Raw genomic sequence first — 19,485 nt, forward strand, 5'->3', positions numbered from 1 at the left:
CAATAAACAAACCAGGCTTCTTGTTTGTTTATTGATTATAGTGTCCTGCCTGGTCCCGTAGGACAACACCACTCTTGTGTATAAAGTCCTTTATATTTAAGCATGTGTAAAATGGTCGCTTCCAAATACACTCCACATAATACCACTCACTGCCATGTAATTATATGCTACACAATTACACTGCACTCAATGCAACATACACACCAAATAATACCACTCAGTGCCACATAATTACACACCACATATTTACACTCTATCAATGCAACATAAATACACTCAACATAATACCACTCAGTTCCACATAATTACACGTCATATATTTACACTTTATTAAATGCAACATAAATACACTCCACATAATACCACTGTGCCACATAATTACATGCCAAATAATTACACTCTACTCAATGCAACAGAAATACACTCCACAAAATACCACTCAGTGCGACATAGTTACATGTCACATAATTACACTATACTCAATGCAACATAAATACACTCCACATACCACTCAGTACCACATAATTACACGTCACATAATTACACTATACTCAATGCAACAGAAATACACTCCACATAATACCACTCATTGCCACATAATTACACACCACATAATTGCACGCTACTCAATGCAACATAAATACACTCCTCATATATGCACTCTATGCCACATACCACCAATCAACATAAAAGCACTCCACACCATGACACAATTTCACTAAGCATAATTTCACTCAACACCACAGTATCCAGGCCATACAATTCAACTCTACACATTTCCATTACACACCACATAATTACACACCAAACAACATATTTCAACTCCACAATCCACAACGTACCTCCAATCCACACCATATAGTGGCACCACCTGAGAACCAAACATCACTCACTACCACCATTTTGCATCAGCGCACCACCAAAGGATTACCTAAGCATCACCTAAACATCACCTAATCATCACTTCAGTTTGCCCTCGTTATCTGGCATCTGTTGATTCTCGCCTAGTCCCCATCCGCTGCTCGTGTTCTAATTAAATTACTGTTTTGCAAACTCCACTCCCCCGTTATTTATGTCTCGCTCCCCCATAACAATTTTTTTTATAACAAACAAGCATGCGAACAGGCAGGAAGAAGTTGCCAGCAGTGCAAGTACAAAAAAACTAGAAGATATTTTTTATTTTAAAATCGTTTTTTATTTAGGTTTTTCAGTTGTATATAATGTCGTCTTGGTTTGTATAAAGGTAACAAAAATGCTTAACACTTTTTATTATAACTTTTCAACATAATGCACAGCAGCCACAATGGTCTGCAACATAGCCAAAAGTTCTAGCTAAAAACATAAGGTCCTAAATGTGAGACCTATTGGCTATACCAATGCTTGTTTTGGTTCTTTTAGACTTGGGACTCTCCGCAAAAAATGTTTGTAACCTTGTTTCAACACATGTCAATAGTTGCAAAAAAATATCTATATCGTTAATCTTTTTGTTTCTAGAACACTGCCCTGAGGAAGGGACCTGTGAGCACCGAAATACATTGGGCTTTGTGACATTGATGGGCCATTTGAAAGCTATGCACGAATTGTGATGAGAATTGTAATATATGGAACTATTGCATTGAGAAATTGTATTGTATAATACTTAATTCTACCGCTGATTTAAGGATTTGTTTTGGAAAATATTATTATGTTGTTATATGTAAGCGTAATAACACTCTAATATATGTAAGAATTGTCTTCCACCCTATGATTTATTGTTCAATAATACGTTTTTGAAAAAACAGAAGAGTGATTGAGTATGTTCCTATACTGCAAATACTTTCTTTAATATTATAGAGCGTTTGCTCTAGAGGAACAGTGCTTGCTACAATCAGGGTTCTCCCTGTAAGAATTCCACGAAGAATGAATTCACATGATACTTTAATAAAACTTCTTTATCCCGACCTTCCCTTAGGACATATCAAAGTGACCGACTTCGGCCTTTCACGCCAACTTCATTATGGAGAGAGAGCATACACTATCTGTGGGACCCTCCAGTACATGGGTAAGTAGGCAGGGCTGGCATCAGATCCTCCCCTATGGTACTCTCCATGCTTAGGTAAAATAGCAGGACTTGCATCAGCCCTTCCCTACCGCTAGATATGCTGTAGTAAGCAGGTGTGTTAGGATTCAGACAATCCTGTTAGAGCGTCACTCATCTGCAGGGGGTGAATACAGAGCCTCTCCCCATGCCTCACACTCAGCAGGCACAGATAATAGTGGGTATTTCTCACTATTGTTAGTATACGCTATTCATCTACATGTTATGTGTATTAGAATGATTGTAAGCATTATAAACAAGTCAGCAATGTTTGCTCAAAATAGGCCAAAGTTTAGATAAGCTGCAGTTATATTTCATCACATGTTCCTATCATATCTGAGAGCTATATAATATGCCAAGGCATGTAATACTTCCCCGTGTACTTCTTTGTACCTTCATGTCTAAAGTTGGACCTCCGTTATTCAGCATTCCCTCCAGCGTTTGGTCCAAGTGTCCTTTGCCACCCCTTTTACTGGAATTTTATATACCTTTCTTAAGCATGGTGTACTATGGAGCGAGGAGAATTCGGCTTATGTTTGGCTTCTGTATCATCACACAGAATATTTCAACAATTCTTATTGTTTAAAATGTTTCGTAGGCCATTGCTACTTTTGTTTCCTCCGAGACAAGGTTTTTATATTGTATCCAATGTGTGCACTAGAGTGGAAATTTTAATTGACTGCCCTGTCAATGTGAATTAAGGAAAACATGACAAACTAACCACATATTTATTAGCTGCAGAGATGACAAATTAGCCTAATTTCTAGGCCCTGTACTTGCACCGCTCACTGCGTCCTATAAATACACTAACAATAATTGTGTTACCCAACCACCATCCCCCTCATACTACTTCCACAGCAAGATTACCACCATCTACATCAAATTCACCCGCCTAACCCATTGCGCTCAACCTCAACAGCATTGAGCAACCTGCAAACACCAGTCGAATGATCACCACCTGGTCTCCACTCACCCACTGACGTCTTTTCAGCCTCAGGACCTAGCCTATCAGCAAAAAACTCACTGGCATCATCGACACCTCCATCACCACAGCATCCTTCCTAGACCGATGAAAACATGCAGAGGTCAGACCCCCCCTAAAGGAACATTTTACTGACCCCAGCAAACTAAAAAATGATTGACCGGTCTCCCTGCTCCCCTACCCAAGAAGTCCATCAACAAACAGCTTACCGAATACCTGGAACAAAACCACCTACTTGATGGTGTCCAATCAGGATCCTATACCAACCACAGCACTGAGACCAGCGTGATTGCTGCCACAGCAACACGTAACCGTCATCGACTGTGGAGAGAGTGTGGCCCTGATCCTCCTCAGCCTCACTGCTGCTTATGACACCGTTACCCACCACACCCTCATCAACATAGTCTCCAACATCGGCATTCAGCAAAGGGCTCTCAAGGGGATCACCTCTTTCCTCACAGGACGCATACAGAACCACCAGCTGCCTCCTTTTACCTCCGGACATCTCATGCGACCTACCCCAAGGTTCATCCCTCAGCTCCACCTTATTCAACACCTACAAAACCCTTCTCACAGACATTGTTAGATCCCACGGCCTTAACATAATTTCCTGTGCAGACTACACTCAGCTCATCCTCTCGCTCACTGAAGACCCCTGCTCCACCAAAATTAATTTCTGCAACGCCATGACCAACAATACCAACTGAATGAGAGAACCTCCTTACACTCAACTCCGACAAGATAGAAGTACTGATCTTCAGGAAATTCACAGCCATACGGGACCACAGCTGGTGGCCAGCAGAACTCAGGAAGACACCCACACCTACAGATCATGCACGCAACCTAAGCATCATCCTCGACAGCAAACTGACTAGTCAATGCAGTCACTGCCTCCTGCTTCCACACCTTTCGCACACTCTGCAGAATCTTCAGATGGATCCCAGTCAACACCGGAAAGACTGTCACTCAGGCCCTCATTACCAGCCGCCTCGACTACAGCAGTGCTGTCTATGCTGGCAGTTCCACCCATCTCCTCAAAAGACTCGGAATGCTGCAGCCAGACTCATTCTGGACCTTCCCAAAAGGACCCATATCACCCCACTCTTCAGAAACCTCCACTCGCTCCCCATCCAGAAGAGATACCAGTTCAAGATCCTCATGTATGCCTACAAATCTCTGCATGATCAAGGACCAGGCCTACATCAACCAACGACTGAACTTCCACTTACCTGCAAGACACCTGTGCTCCTCCTCACTAGCCCATGCACACACCCTGCATCCATCGCAGCGGCAGCTGCTCCTTCTCCTACATTGCCACAATGACCTGGAACGACCTACCTCTCCATCTTCGAACAGCACCCTCCCTGGTGGACTTTTTGAAGGAACTCAAGACCTTGCTCTTCGACTGAGACTTCGTACCCACAACGCCCAAATACCCCTAGAGTTGACGGTGCTGTGCTATACAAATGCTATAGATTGATTGCCTCTATTGTATCTCCTAGTACTCATTCTACTAGGAGACCTCAACTTCCACCTGGAAAAGAAAAACGACAGCAACACCACCACCCTTCTTGACAACCTGGCCAATCTCGGCCTCAAACAACTTGTTGACACCCCCACCCATGTAGCCGGACATACGCTCGACCCAATCTTCACCTCCAGCAAATACATTTCCTTCGATCGCACCACAGCTCTCCATTGGACGGACCACAGTTGTGTTCACTTCAGCTACAAAACCACCTCGACCCACAACCCCCCACAACCTATTCCCCAAAGAAAATTGACAAAATCACCACGACCAACTCCTCACATCGCTCAACCAAAACCCACCCGCCCTCTCATCGGACCCAAACCAAGCTGCCATCAAATTCAAACAATAGATCACTCACAGCGCTGACGAATTAGCACCCTTGAAAAACCATCACACCAAACAAGACAGCAAAAAGGCCCCCTGGTTCAACGATGACCTTAAGAAATCCAAGAAGCTATGCCGTACTCTCGAGAAAACATGGAGAAAAAACCCAACCACCGACAACATGACCACCTTCAAGGCAGCCACCCGCAAACACCACCAGCTGATACGATCCACCAATGAATTCCATCCACTCTGGCTCACCAACCGACCCATGTCCCCACCACATCTTCAACAAAGCAGACTTCATCATCGCACCCCACCTCCGTGATGTCATCAACTGGTCCTTCAACTCTGCTACCTTCCCAGAAAGCTGGAAACATGCCGAAGTCAGCGCCCTCCTGAAGAAACCCACAGCAGACCCCTCTGAACTTAAAAACTACCGACCCATATCCCTCCTCCCTTTCCCGGCCAAAGTCATTGAGAAAGCCGTAAATAGCCAACTCGCCGCCTTCCTCGAATCCAACAACTCCCTCGATCCCTCACAGTCCGGCTTTCGAGCCAAACACAGCACCGAAACCGCCCTCATCGCAGCAACAGACGACATCCGAACACTACTGGACAACGGAGAAACAGTAGCCCTCATTCTACTCGACCTCTCCGCCGCCTTCGACACTGTCTGTCACAGCACCCTCATACAACGCCTCAGCAACATCGGCATAAAAGGAAAAGCCTTGGACTGGATCATCTCGTTCCTAGCTGGGAGAACTCAGAGAGTCCGACTTCCCCCATTCAAATCAGAGGCCACCGAAGTCATCTGCGGTGTACCACAAGGATCATCACTCAGTCCCACCCTCTTCAACGTTTACATGAGTCCACTTGCTTCCATAGCACGTCAACACAACCTTAGCATCATCTTCTACGCTGACGACACCCAGCTGATCCTTTCCCTCACCAAAGACCCCAAAACCAATCTTCACGAAGGCATGAAAGAAGTAGCCGTATGGATGAAAAACAGCTGCCTGAAACTTAACTCAGACAAAACGGAAGTGCTCATCCTAGGATCATCCCCCTCTGCCTGGGACGACTCATGGTGGCCTTCGGACCTGGGCTCTGCACCCATACCCACAGACCATGTACGTAATCTTGGCTTCATCCTAGACTCCTCACTCTCCATGACCAAACAAGTCAACGCCGTCTCATCCTCCTGCTTCAACGTACTTCGTATGCTCAAAAAAATCTTCCATTGGATCCCCACCGAGACAAGAAAGACTGTCACCCACGCACTGGTTACGAGTCGCCTAGACTACGGAAACAACACCTTCTACGCCGGAATTACAGCCAAATTACAGAAAAAACTCCAACGCATCCAAAACACATCAGCGAGACTCATTTTGGACATCCCTCGCCTAGATCACATTACCGGTCACCTGAAAGACTTCCACTGGCTTCCCGTCAACAAGAGAATAACATTCCGTCTCCTCACCCACGCACACAAAGCCCTCTACAAACTAGGGCCCGAATGCCTCAACTCTCGAATATCCTTCTACACACCCACCCGCCAACTAAGATCCTCCAATCAAGGCCTCGCTGCAGTTCCGCGTATCCAAAGATCCACCATGGGAGGTAGATCCTTCTCCTACCTGGCGGCCAAGACCTGAACTCACTCCCCACTCACCTCCGCCTTACACAGAACCACATCTCCTTCAGAAAAGAACTTAAAACCTGGCTATTCGATAAATAATGAACCCCCTCCCCAAGCGCCTTGAGACCCTCTGGGTGAGTAGTGCGCTATATAAATTCTTGAACTTGAACTATTGTACGCAGCATGAAACATATACATAAAAGCGTTACAACACATGTCAGGGGGTAAAACCTGATATTCCAACACCTCCCAAATCTTGTATCCCCATTCACCCCTATGTACATGGAAGAGTGTCAAGAATTAGATATAGAATGTTTTCTCTCCTGTGCCATCCTCAAAACACAAGTGAGAGGCGCTTGAACTTCAAAACTGAACCCTTCTCTTTTCCTGCCACCCTCAGGCCATGGATGAGCTTTGCAAGCACTGGTGGTGGAGGGAGGATGAGAGGCCCAGCTGTGGGACCCAGATGCACTGCACTGGGCATTAAACCCTCCCACTGCCTCTGGTGCTGTCTTTCATAAAAATGAGGGCTCCTTGATTGAGGCATTAGGGTTTCCATTCTGTGTGATGTGTGTCTGAAGACCTTTGTTTCTTCTTGGTCTTAGCTCCAGAGGTCTTACAAGGAGGACCCTACAATCATTCTGTGGATTGGTGGTCTATGGGAGTCTTGCTCTACGCATTGGCTGTGGGAAAGGTAAGTTCTTAGTTGGCCCTATGTCAAAATGGGATTGGTATCTGACTGACTCAAATGCTAGAGTGATGGACTTTTTGGATGGGTGTTCTATATTTTCACAAGCCATCATCCTGGAAGCGCTTTAATAGTTATTTTTGGATTGATGGACTTTGAAAGTGTAAGAAATAAGAATCATATAAATGTAATATTTTATACGGTTTTACTCGCCCGCAGAGAGATCTGTAAATTGTGGGTATCATCAATTCCACCAAGTTATGAAGATTGGATATCTTCTGTAAAACTGTGGCAAAGTTAGATAGCACAATTAAGGGTCGCAGCAGGCAGGAATTTTGGGCACCTCATTTGAATTGGTGAAAATATTGTTATGTTAGACCAGGGGTCCTATGATTAAGCCTTTTTCAGCTTTAGCTGATAGCACTTCTGTTCCCATGGTGGTAGATCTTTCACCACCGGGTATTGGTGCGTACAGGTTACGATAGGGTGTGAGTTATTGATCAAGGGCGCCCTCGCTAAACCATTGTCGTTAACTCATGTCAGCAAATGAGGTTATGGACATTTTGGTTTGTGATAAAAGCAAAATGGTGCGATAGAGGCAAATGAGGACAAAAAAAAAAGCCATCATCCGGGTAAACAGCACAGAAAAATAAGAAATTATAAAATGCTTCAATTGCCACCTAGATTATTGGACTCAATAATAACATTGCCAGACCTAGTCTTCAAGAAGTATAGAGAGAACAGTGGAAGGCTGAGCATAGGATATTAGCTGAGGAAAAGATAACTGGCCACACAAGCAATCAATAAATGGTAACAAACGGCAAGAAAGCACAGGCTAGCAATGCCTTTTAACATGGGTTGTACTGTCTAGGATGCCACTAGGGAGTTCAATACGGATAGAACCAGCTCCAGATAGTGGCTTCCTTAGTTGATGTGTTCGGGGCAATTAAATGACATCCAGGCTTTCTGTAAATAGAGCTTGAAAATACGAAACACGGGAGAACAGGGGGAGAACAATACGAGAGACCTAGAAATAGCGAAATGTCATGTTATATATTCCAAATTCCCACCAATTGTATTCATTATCTACTCCGCATACATGGGAGTTGTGAGAGATACGCCTGCTGACTATTCTTTTGTTATCTTTTGTATTTTTGTTATTTCAAAGATAAATAAAAACAGTTAAGAAAAAAGAAAAAAATACGGAACACGTTCTCTTGAGAACTTTGGAACTCAAATAGACGTAGGGGCTGATTAGGATGGAGGATTTTCCGCATCCTCCAGGCCGGCGGAAGCCACCGCCGGCCTGGAGGATGCGGAAAATACTCTGCGGACCCACCGCCACATTAGGATGGCTGGTGGGTCCTGGTTTCCTTCCGCAGCTTTTCCGCCGCGGCTGGCTTACAACCGCGGCGGAAAAGCACTAATATAGTGACAGTGTCTCTCGGACACCGTCAGCCAGATTAGGATGTGCTCGGAAACATGCTTTTCCGCTGCGGCTTTTCCGCCGTGGAAAAGCATGTGTAACTGCACTGCGGGGGCCCGTTGCGGGCCCCCTAGGTGAAGGGAGGCTGGGGGGTGCACATGGGGGTACCTATGGTACCCCCCTGCATTTGTATGCAGTAAGCGGCAGGCACCGTGCAACGCCTGCCACTTTCTACATACAAATGCAATGAGTGCATTTTTAACATTGCTGCGGGTGCAGCTTGAAGCTCCACCCGCCGCAATGTTAAAAATAGAGGATGTGACCGCCACCCTGGCGGTCACATCCTAATCTGCACAGAGGGAACACCGCAGCCCATGCGGACGTTCCCTCCTACTCAGGGGTCGCGGACGGACTCAAGTCCGTCCGCGATCCTAATGACCCCCTTAGTCTGCTGAAAACAACGGAGGCTGCTGACAGGACAGCTTAAAGGAGGGAAATAAAACCAACTGCGAAACTACTATAAGATTGCGAGCTGAAATGATCACAATTTCATTACCAGGAGGAGTCATTGAATGAAGAGCACAAGCACAGGTGCCGATAGCCATGAAGTCAGATTGCAGCACACATCACTGCCACGACGTCTGAGGACTTAGACACTATATTCAGCAAAAAGACTAATTAGCACTAACCTGTTAATGAGCACTGCAGAGAGTTCAGAAGGTAAAGGTGCGTGACTTACAATATTGAAGCAGTAATGGTAGTTGCAGTAACAAAGTAGCGGGCAGCAAGCTAGCTAAAGGTAGACCAACCTTTAGGGAATATTTACAAACGAAGATACAAAAAGTAGTACACAAGCCTGTATCGAAACGCCGTCGACACTTTAATACACCTTATAGGTCACTAGAAATGTTATCAATTGAATATGTAAAGGTGTTTCTTGCGATTTGTTTCCCGCATCGTGAAACTTTTGTCTGTGACAAACCGTGAGCTTTGCCTGAACCTCCTTGTGTGTTTCTTAAATGTTTGTTTCTGTTGATGTAGTAGGATACAGGCTTGTGTCCCACTTTTTGTATCTTGGTTTGCAAATATTTCCTAAAATTGCTAACGATTAAATACCAGACCTCTGTCCGGCTGGACAAGTCGAACTAATATAGCACTGATCGGGTCTATATTTATTCACGTGTTCCTCAGCCTTAATTTCCCTAGGGACCACTGTTGTTTAAAATAATTGACTCCTTAGGTCCCTGGCTGTCTTAACTTGGGTCCCCTTGTTGCCTTCAAGTAGGTTTGTAAACAGTTACATATTCATACAGCATACTGCATCAGTACCTCTTCAGATAACTGCCTTTGCTGCAAAGGGACATCATGGGGGTCCGTAGCCACTTGCCCCAAGGTAGCAAAGAAAACGTGAATTCAAAACACGTTCTGTTCACGTTCCAACAAACCAGCATCAGTTTCATAGCAGGTGTGTACATAGATATACTCTGATCTGGTAATCTGCAGATTTTTAACACTTGGAACAAACTGGGTATCTGCTGCTGGTATCTGATTATACATTCAGTACCTATCCCCCCTCTTTGGAAATATATTTTATATTGGAGGAATCTGGAATGGAATGTGCATAGGAATCCAATTGATGCAATGCAATAAAACACACCTAGATCCCCCCTACACACCTCCTACATCTGCTGGCTGGGAAACTGGCATCCTTATTGAACGTGAAAATGCGTCCGCTCTCGTGCCTTGACCTTTAAACACAAACATTCTGCACCCACAACTCGATGATTGTAAAATGATCACCAAAAAGAGAAGAGGAGTGGAGCACAGCAAATGTAGTACTTTGCCATCAGCTGAATCAGACTCTGCATTGGTAATCAAGGAATCATGCCATATTGCTACAAGTCCAGGATGTGTGCCACATAAATGCCACTATTCCCGGAGGGGTGGGGTCTGTTTTTTTTGCCTGTAAGGGCCTGTTGTGCAGCAGGGCTGTAATATCAGCCCCCTGTAACAAAAGCGGGAGTGGTGCATCTTGCTTGCAACTGCCCCCCTGTAGTATTCTTACAGACCACAGTGTAAAGCAGTGTAGATTAGGACATGGCCGATGATAAGAAGGGAAATCTGTGCTACTGCAGATAATACAGGGCCTGATTTAGAGTTTGGCAGACATGTTACTGCATCGCAAGCGCAAAGGAGTACCCTTCCAGCAAATCCCTTAGTCCGCCCCACATTTAGAGACGGACGGCCATCATTGGCTCCATTGACAGAAAACTTCCTCCAATGGCCAAACAGGTTAGGGGCAATAGGAACAAGCATTTGCAATGCAATAGGTCTCGCATTTACGCGAGTTTGAGCTATTGGCATTGCAAATAACAATGCCTTTTATTTTTGTTTTTAAAACAAATAAAAGGAATTGTCAGTTACAATGCCAATAACGTAATCTTGCGTAAATGCGAGAAAAATAAATCTGACTGGTGAGCTGAAATAGCCCACACATATAAATCTTTGCTTCTCTTTTGACAGTATTGCATTGTATTGTATTTGCATTTATATAACACGTACTACCCCTGACGAGGAGTCAAAGCGCTTTTCCGGCGAGGAGCACGCCACTCCGGAACCCAAGAAGTTGACTGAATGAAGAATGTAATCCTTACTTGATTTAATTGAAAATACAGTCTATCTGTATTGCCAATGGGTACGGTTGCAGTTATTCACCCTTTTACAGCAGCCATAGCGTGTTTACAACGGCTCTGTTGCATGAGTGTGAAAAATTACGGAAAACGGTTATTTTAGCACAAGCCCTCTTTTTACAGATAATTGGGTTATAAATGTCCTATTTCAGAATTGGAAGGTTTGTTAAAATGCTATTCTGTTTTGTAGTTAAGACCGAAGTGACGTTTTCCCGCCTCTGAATCTCCCATCAATCATTAGTTTCAATTTCTCCCGAAGACCTGACCCCGCTCGCAGGCTGCAGCTTAATAAGCTCAATTTTGTGACCTGTGTACGACGGCAGGTGATTGCCATCAGACTTAATAGAAGACGCAGGGCAGAGGCAGGTGAAGGGGGGCATGCAGTGGTGTTTCTTAGGTCAGTACTAATGGGAGCCCGTGCAGAAATCACTGGCGCACCGCGAACATGGAATCTAAACTCACAACAACAGAAGGCAGCCTGCATTGCTAAGAAGCACAGATGTGCCAGCGGCAGCAGTGTGCAAAGTTCGGGAGCAGCAAAGAAAACAAGTAGTCCCTAAATGAATAGATAACAGCCAGCAGCGGAACTAAACTGTAGTTGGTCGGTGCTGCTTCCTGCAAAACGGAGGCAAAACAGAAGAGACGTATCGGATCAAAAGCCAACCAAAAGCCAGATAAGAATACAATGCCAGAATCAACCAATGGCAAGCGACCGGAGAAATTACCCTTCATATTTGTGTTTACAATAGGTCTTGTGACAGCGCATGCGCTCTCTAGGCGAGACCTAAAAAGGACATTACACTTCCAGCCCTATTTAAAGTGAATCGTGTTCTGTATTTTGTTTTTCCTGTCCGTCAGTGCCCAGTTTTAAGATAGGAAAAAATGTATGAAACCCCACACCCTGGGAAAATGTTTAAAAAAAAAAAACCTTCGTCTATGGGAGTTAGTTGTTGACAAACAATAAAAAGTTAAAACTTTGGTAGACGGCTATGAAAGCCGACGGTGGCTGTTCACCAAACCTTTAATACATTGAAAAGAACCACAGTGACAATGGTTCCCATTAATTTACAGAGATGACCGTTGGCCGGCGATCATCTTTAAATTGTACAGGGGTGTAGTCTATCAGGGTGGTGGAGGTAATTTCTGCTGACACCTTGACAGACTGCACTCCGACTTCCAAACTCTAAATCGGGTCTATAGTAATGATTTATTAAAAAGACAGGGAGGAATGGGCATACTCCAGTGCAGAAGTAACCCATAGCACCTCGTCAGATTGTAAACTAAATTATGTAACGGAAGGAATAAACCAATGCCTGGGCAGAAGGTGCACCTACTTACAGTTCTTCTCACAGCATGTGATTGATCCACATATTGCCAGGAGCAGAGTACCACATTCAATGGGGGCTGTATTGGTAAGAGGGAACATGACTTATATCCTTTGTATTTTAAAAGGACTAACCATGCCTCCAGTAATGCAGGAACATCACACATAAAACCAGAGAAGTTGAACATTTCTTGACTGCACTTACATGCCTATGAATGTTGTTGAACGTGAAATACTCTTGTTTGCATTTTGTGGAAGGTGTGTGGATTAACCATGCTAGTTACTAAATTGCATTCTTGGTTAATGGGCCTTTAACAGGCATGATGGCAAGGGCATCGCATGCTGTTGGGAAACAGCATTAACCGCGCGGGTTAAGCCAGCGTGCCGTTATCACGCAAGCAGAACACTGCTTGACATTACAACGCATATGCCTTACCCACGCATATGCCTGAACCTCGCATATTCCTGAACCTCGCATATTCCTGAACCTCGCATATGCCTGAAACTCGCATATGCCTGAACCTCGCATATGCCTGAACCACTCATATGCTTGAACCACTCATATGCCTTACCCACGCATATGCCTTACCCACGCATATGCCTGAACCTCGCATATTCCTGAACCTCGCATATTCCTGAACCTCGCATATGCCTGAAACTCGCATATGCCTGAACCTCGCATATTCCTGAACCACTCATATGCCTGAACCATGCATATGCCTGAACCACTCATATGCATGAAACACGGCCACGCACATGCTTGAACCGTTAAGGCAGTCAGCAGTCTAGTTCCAGGGACCGGATGGGCGGAGAAAAGACCAGGAAGGATCGAGAGAGGAAGGGCCAGGATGCAGCTTGGTAAGTTGGGGGGTAGGTAGATATCAAGGAGAAGGGGATTTAGTATTGGGGGGGTAGTTTTAAGGCTCAGGGTGGGGGGGGAAGGGCAGCTTTCATGGATGGGGCTTTTCTAGGACTCAGGGCTGGGGTCAGGGTGGTTTTTGGGCCTGAAGACCGTTTTAGGGCGCAGGGCGGGGGCAGGGGTTGGGGTAGTTTTTGGGCTTGAGCCAGTTTAGGGCTCAGGTGCTGGAGTCGGGGTAATTTTTTGGCCTGGGGGCCCTTTTAAGACTCAGGATGGGGCAAGATAGATTTTTGGCCTGGGGGCCGTTTTAGGGTTCAGGGCTTGGGCAAGGGTCGGTGTTGTTTTTTGGTTGGCTGGCTGGTTTAGGGTGGGGGGCAGGAGTCAAGTCGTCTTTTAGGCTCGGTGGAGTGCATTGCTGGGCTAGGGGCTGGTTTTTAGGGCTCAGGGTGGTGGGTCTGGGAAGTGTTTAGGGACTGGGTTAGGGAGATTGCAGTGCTGGAGGCCGGTTTTTAGAGGTTAGGGGTGCTGGGGTGTGATCTTTACCACGTATGCCTTTACCAATCATGCCTTTACAACAAAATTTGTTGTAAAGGCATGCGTGGTAAAGACGCGGTTGTGGTTGAGACCGTGTCATTTAGTAATGTGTTGTTGAGACATGCATTGTAAAATGATACAACCCATGCTGTTTCTTTGAACATATGCCTTGAATGTGCTCATGTTTAACATGTTCCATGCTTCATAATGTATATGTTTGGCATGTGCATGTTACTTGTGTGCATGATCTTTGCATGCCAACAGGTTACCTGGTCTGTTGGCTCAGTGGACTAATATATTTACTCCAGAGATCTGTGTTTGAACTCATGATCACAGGTTCAAAATCTGGCATGTGCAATATGCTCTTAATCCTCCCAAGGTCGATAACATGAGTACCAGTGAGTTGGGTAACAATAAACTTAAGTTAGTCTTCACGAAGATACCTCAAGGTAAATGTGTATTTTACAAATACACCGGTTATGTTAGGTGCAGCTTTTAGATGGTAATATTAGTATGTGCGACAATGTATGTTCACATGTGTCTGGCATTTGCACTGCACACTATAGATTGACATCTGCCTCGCATTTGCACATCTTTAGGTTAATCAGTGGTTGATTTTGACCAGCTCAGTGATTGATGTCTTGGTTTCATTTTTACACTTAACCTTTTTCACTCATTAATTTCAATATTTACTTTGGCGTTTTAAAGAGCCCTATCATGCTTCCATGTGGCTACTTCAAAGCCTGTAGGTAGCCTGGGTTGTGCAGTAGAGTGTTCTCCATTTGTGTGGGGGCAGGGGGGGCGATCACCTCTCTTGCCCGTCTGTAAAGTTTTACCTCCCTAGCAGCATGAGATCCTCAGCCTACCTTCCCACAAACCTCTTGGGCTGAAATGGGATTTGGACTGGGAGTTCTGAAGTCATATCTGAGTGTGAGATCATTTGGCAGTATGAGGTGGACCTTGTCTGGGAGGCCGCAGCACTGTCCATGCCAAGAACCCTCACAGGTTGTTGTAAAGTCCTATGAAATGATCTATAAAAAGGCCTCCCTTCCACACTCCCTTTCATAGGTTGCACCTGCCTTCTACTATTGAAAAAGGGCAGCATCAGGAGACAGATTACATCTAAGCTGGTTTACTGATAAATCTATGTCTACGACTGTTAGGAGTGAATTACCCTTGACTGCAAGACTTTTGGGAGAAAAACAACATGATTGTAGTTCCTAAATGTAGGAGTGAATGAATCACCGGCATTTATGTGCAAGGGTGGTGTTTGGAAAAGGCGGTTTCTGTCAACCACCACTTAGTACAGGAGCATCTCATCCACTCTCCCACCGCCCCACTAAATATTTGTCATATTCCCACCCCTCTCTTCCCTTGGCAGTTTCCTGTTGCTCCAGAGAAGGATCATGTGGCCATGTTGGAAAGTGTGAACCAAACTGCATATGACATGCCTGCGAATCTCAGCTCGAGCCTTGCCCTGCTCCTGAAGGAGGTAACGTGTTTCTTACCACTGTCCTACTTCTACAGAAACTAACTTCATGTGTAGATCATTTGACTTTCAGGGGCACCTGTTTCTTTTGCAGTAAGAGCAGTAGATGATGTGACACAGGAGGTTCTCATTTCTCTGGAGAATGAAAGACCACATAGATTTTGTATGATTTAAACTTGATGCATTAAACCAGTCCCCCAATTTAGTTGTCCCTCCAAAGTCAGATTGTTAATTTAATTTTAATTAATTTGGCCTCCCTCCTTCAGCCCTACCCATTCAATATCTTGCCTTCCTCTGGATGATATCTTAGCTAGGTTGGGGATAATGCCAATTATTTTTTAAAGGCAGAGGAAGACAGGTCCCACTGAAGTACTGGCATCCAGTATAATCTAATGAGAACTATGCAGTAGCTTCTGTGTGCCAAAATGCAGTAACACTTTTGTGAGGGCTTTACTAGAACCCATTTCTAAATATGTGTGTTGCATCCACTTGTTTTAGATTCACTGGCTCTGCTCAACAAGATGCATGCTTTGTTCCCAAAACATATTAACACATGTTCCTGCTCTCCATTACTCCCCTCTCTCCGTCCAGCTCCTTTGCAGAAATCCACATCAGCGGCTTCATCATCGTCATCAGTTTGAGAACCACCTTTTTTTTCGCGGACTTACTTTTGACCCTGTAGTGCTACAAAAATACCCTAATGACTTTCTTGTGAACGTTCGGAAATCAGAGCCGATGGCCATGCAGGAATTGGATGGATTTTGTGACTTTGATGGTGATTTTTCTGAAGTTTTGGCACAACCCAGCCCCGACTGAATTGGAAATGGGAGAGATTCATCTGTCAGCCATGATCCTCATGACATGTTTTGTGGCAAAATGTTGGTCATAGAGGATAGTTTGTGCTTTGGCGCCCAGCAAGCTCTCCCAGAGAAGACATGAAGTAGATGAGGTATATGTGGAAAGGCTAAAAAAGACTGTGTTTTAACAGTATTTAGCTCATATATCCTCTTCTCTGTATCATTGGAAGAGTAAGACAATCGTTTAAAATATTGCTGAGGTGTTAATTTTGTTTTTTGCTCTAAAGCATTGTCATTAAACTACTGCAAAAACAATTCACACATGATTTAGGGGCCTGCCAGTAAATGGCATGCCAGAAGGAGTTAGGCAGAGTCCTTCTAGGCGCTTCACAAAGTTCTATGGATCTCTCTCTGGTGTTCATCTTTGTGTTTGCTTGTACTTCCATCTGTATTCCACCCCATTCAGAAACACTCTTCAGTGTGATCAGTCCATTAGCCATTGTCTTTTTGAGGCTTCCGGAGACTCTTGAAAAGACACCTGCCATAACTCATTCGATCTTATCAGATCATTACTGGTCTAAAAGCATGAATGAACTCTGTGTTGTTGTCCAGCTTTGTTTGCAATGAACTGGCATCGTTTTATCCCCGCCATATCATTACTGGGATCCTCTACAAAATATAAATATATTCTCTATTTAACTATTCACAGTTAAGGGCGAGATTAGGGTCCTTGGACGGATTGCCTGATCTTTTCTAGGGCCCAGTACAGGTTTCTGAACCCAGTCTGGACACGGGACCTACTACTTGATCCCAAACTGGACCTTGGGTACCTTGACTGGTCTCAACCTGGGCTTCGGGCATCTTGCTGGGTTCCAGTCTGGGCCTATCACAACTTACCTTCACCTTCCATACTTTGCCTGGTACCAGGCTGGGCCTTGTTGGTCTTGCCTGGTCTATACCTGGGCGCTTGACTCTTTCATAATCCTACCAGTAGACTTGCCTGGTCCAAGGCTGGGTCCCTGACACTGTACCCTGTCTCATTAGATGTCTTGTGAACCTTGTCTGGTCTAAGGCTGGGTCCCGGACAAGGTACCTTATCTTATCCGATATCTTGTGAACCTTGTCTGGTCCAAGGCAGGGTCCTGGACACTATACCTTGTCTCATCTGCTGACTTGTGAACCTTGTCTAGTCCTTTGACAGCCTTGTCTAGGGCTTCCCAGGCCTGGACCTTTAGTACTTTGCCTGATCCAAGTCTTGGCCTATGTACAAATATACTGCCACCATTTCAATAAGCAGAGCGAGGGGTAGTGGCTACAAATGAGATTATAATAACTACATGTGTAACCATTGAGATATAAACCAAGAACAACTCTTAAGTACTTTCAGAAATGCAAACCCAAAACAAAGCCGCGAGGGGTGGTAAAACAATGGTTCCTGAAGTCTCCTTTGCCCAAGGACCGAGTAATAAAATGGTTGAGAAAAGCTCTCAGTGTAGCTGAGTAAAAAGTAATTGTTTTTGTATATTTTTTAGCCTAAATAGTTTTTTTATAGTATGTAACAGAAATTAAGCTTTTTGCATTTCAGTTACATTTATAGTTGTTTCCATTTAAAAAGTTTGAATGAAATAACAATATAGTAATAAATCGGATACATGAGGAAATAAATACCAACCATTTTTGAGTTTAGTATCTGAAAAGACTAATCTTTTCCCCACACACAAGCCTCGTCTCTACAACGAAATGTAAACTAAGATTACAGTAGAGCAAAAGGTTGTGGCTGGACCTTCCCAAGGGGGGCTTACAAAGGTGGGTTGTTCCCTACAAAACATTTAAAAATAAATGTAATGTTTAAGGGGTATTAAATCAACTAATCTAATAGTTGCCATCTCCACAGTACCAAGGAACAATGTTACATAATCGAGCATTAGCATTTCAACCCTTTACTGCTTCTGTCCTGAGTGTGAAGGTGTTTCTCACTGATGTTGTCTCTTCTTTATTCTCTATGTCAACGAAGCATGCACTGCTGTTGTCATGCTGTGAGTTAAAGTATACATTTACTAATTAGAACATTCTACTCTGTAGAGGCAGAATGTTCTAATAGCCTTATAGCCCTCTGTAGCGGGCTCTACCTGCCATTAAAGGCTACGGCGGGCCATAAGGCTATGACAGAGCATTAGAACTTTAGGAGCTCCATGGAAGACAATATTGTGGCTTAGCTGATAAGGGATGGTACAAGCCTTCTGCACAAGCATTACATTGTTGTCTTTCTGTTTCTCCCTTTTTAATTTAGAATTTTCTACTCTCAGTGGGTGGCATGTTCTAATACGCCAGTCAGTCAGTCAGTTATACGTTTATTGTATTAATTACATAGATTATAATAAGAAAAATACAATGTTTAAAACAAAGCAGTATATTTAAAAAGAGCTTAAAAAATATATATTAGGCACAATTTCACAACATTTTGTAGGCTAAATCTAAAAATGTCATAAGATTAATAATACCTGTATTAAGGTTAAGGCAAACACAAAGTCTAACGGCCTCTAGAGTTGTTCTTATTTTTGCATCAATAAAAAGTTGTCTCAAGTATAGTCTTCTTAGGTGCAAACGATTTGGGCAAATGCATAATATATGCATGATAGTTGCATTTTTATACCCACAAATACGATGGGCTGTCTTGCCTAGCAAGTTCTGGTTCTAAAATCCTTCAAATTCATAGGCTTATAGAGCAGTCGAAATCCTACTATTATTTCATACATGCAGATTACCTTTTATACTTGTTTTTCTGACAATGGAAAGTCTGTTTATACGTTAGATTAGGTCAATACTTCCCTAGGGGGATTCTATGGCTTTATTTCATTTCACTGGTCTGATGAAAATAGTACTATAGCAGAACTGGTACGTTGTACTACTCACTTTATGTCAGGAGTTGAAAGCTGCGTGATACAGTTTATCCATTCTACCACCAACATGTTGTTCCCAAATATACAATGTTCAAAGACATGACCAACAAAAGAGATATGTCTAAATTTATGTTAATGAAGAAATCCTCCTGTCTTTCCAATCCTCTTTGACTTCAGAGGAAAAACAATTCTGTTTGAGGCATATATGACTTGATGCACATG

The 19,485-nt window shown here is 44.0% G+C and overlaps 1 protein-coding gene across 1 annotated transcript in view; it reads left to right on the top strand.

Annotated features, from left to right (window-relative positions):
- The window catches only part of RSKR (ribosomal protein S6 kinase related), a 73,643-nt gene extending 55,824 nt beyond the window's left edge, over positions 1-17,819 (top strand). The window contains exons 9-12 of the mRNA XM_086958547.1: positions 1,952-2,041; positions 7,162-7,250; positions 15,459-15,569; positions 16,158-17,819. Coding sequence (XP_086814673.1) covers positions 1,952-2,041; positions 7,162-7,250; positions 15,459-15,569; positions 16,158-16,382 — 515 coding nt within the window. The 3' untranslated portion in view covers positions 16,383-17,819. The remainder of the gene's footprint in view (positions 1-1,951; positions 2,042-7,161; positions 7,251-15,458; positions 15,570-16,157) is intronic.
- Positions 17,820-19,485: the final 1,666 nt, after the last annotated feature.

Source organism: Lissotriton vulgaris, chromosome 2_1 (genome assembly GCF_964263255.1).
Source record: "Lissotriton vulgaris chromosome 2_1, aLisVul1.2, whole genome shotgun sequence".
Lineage (NCBI taxonomy): Eukaryota > Metazoa > Chordata > Amphibia > Caudata > Salamandridae > Lissotriton > Lissotriton vulgaris.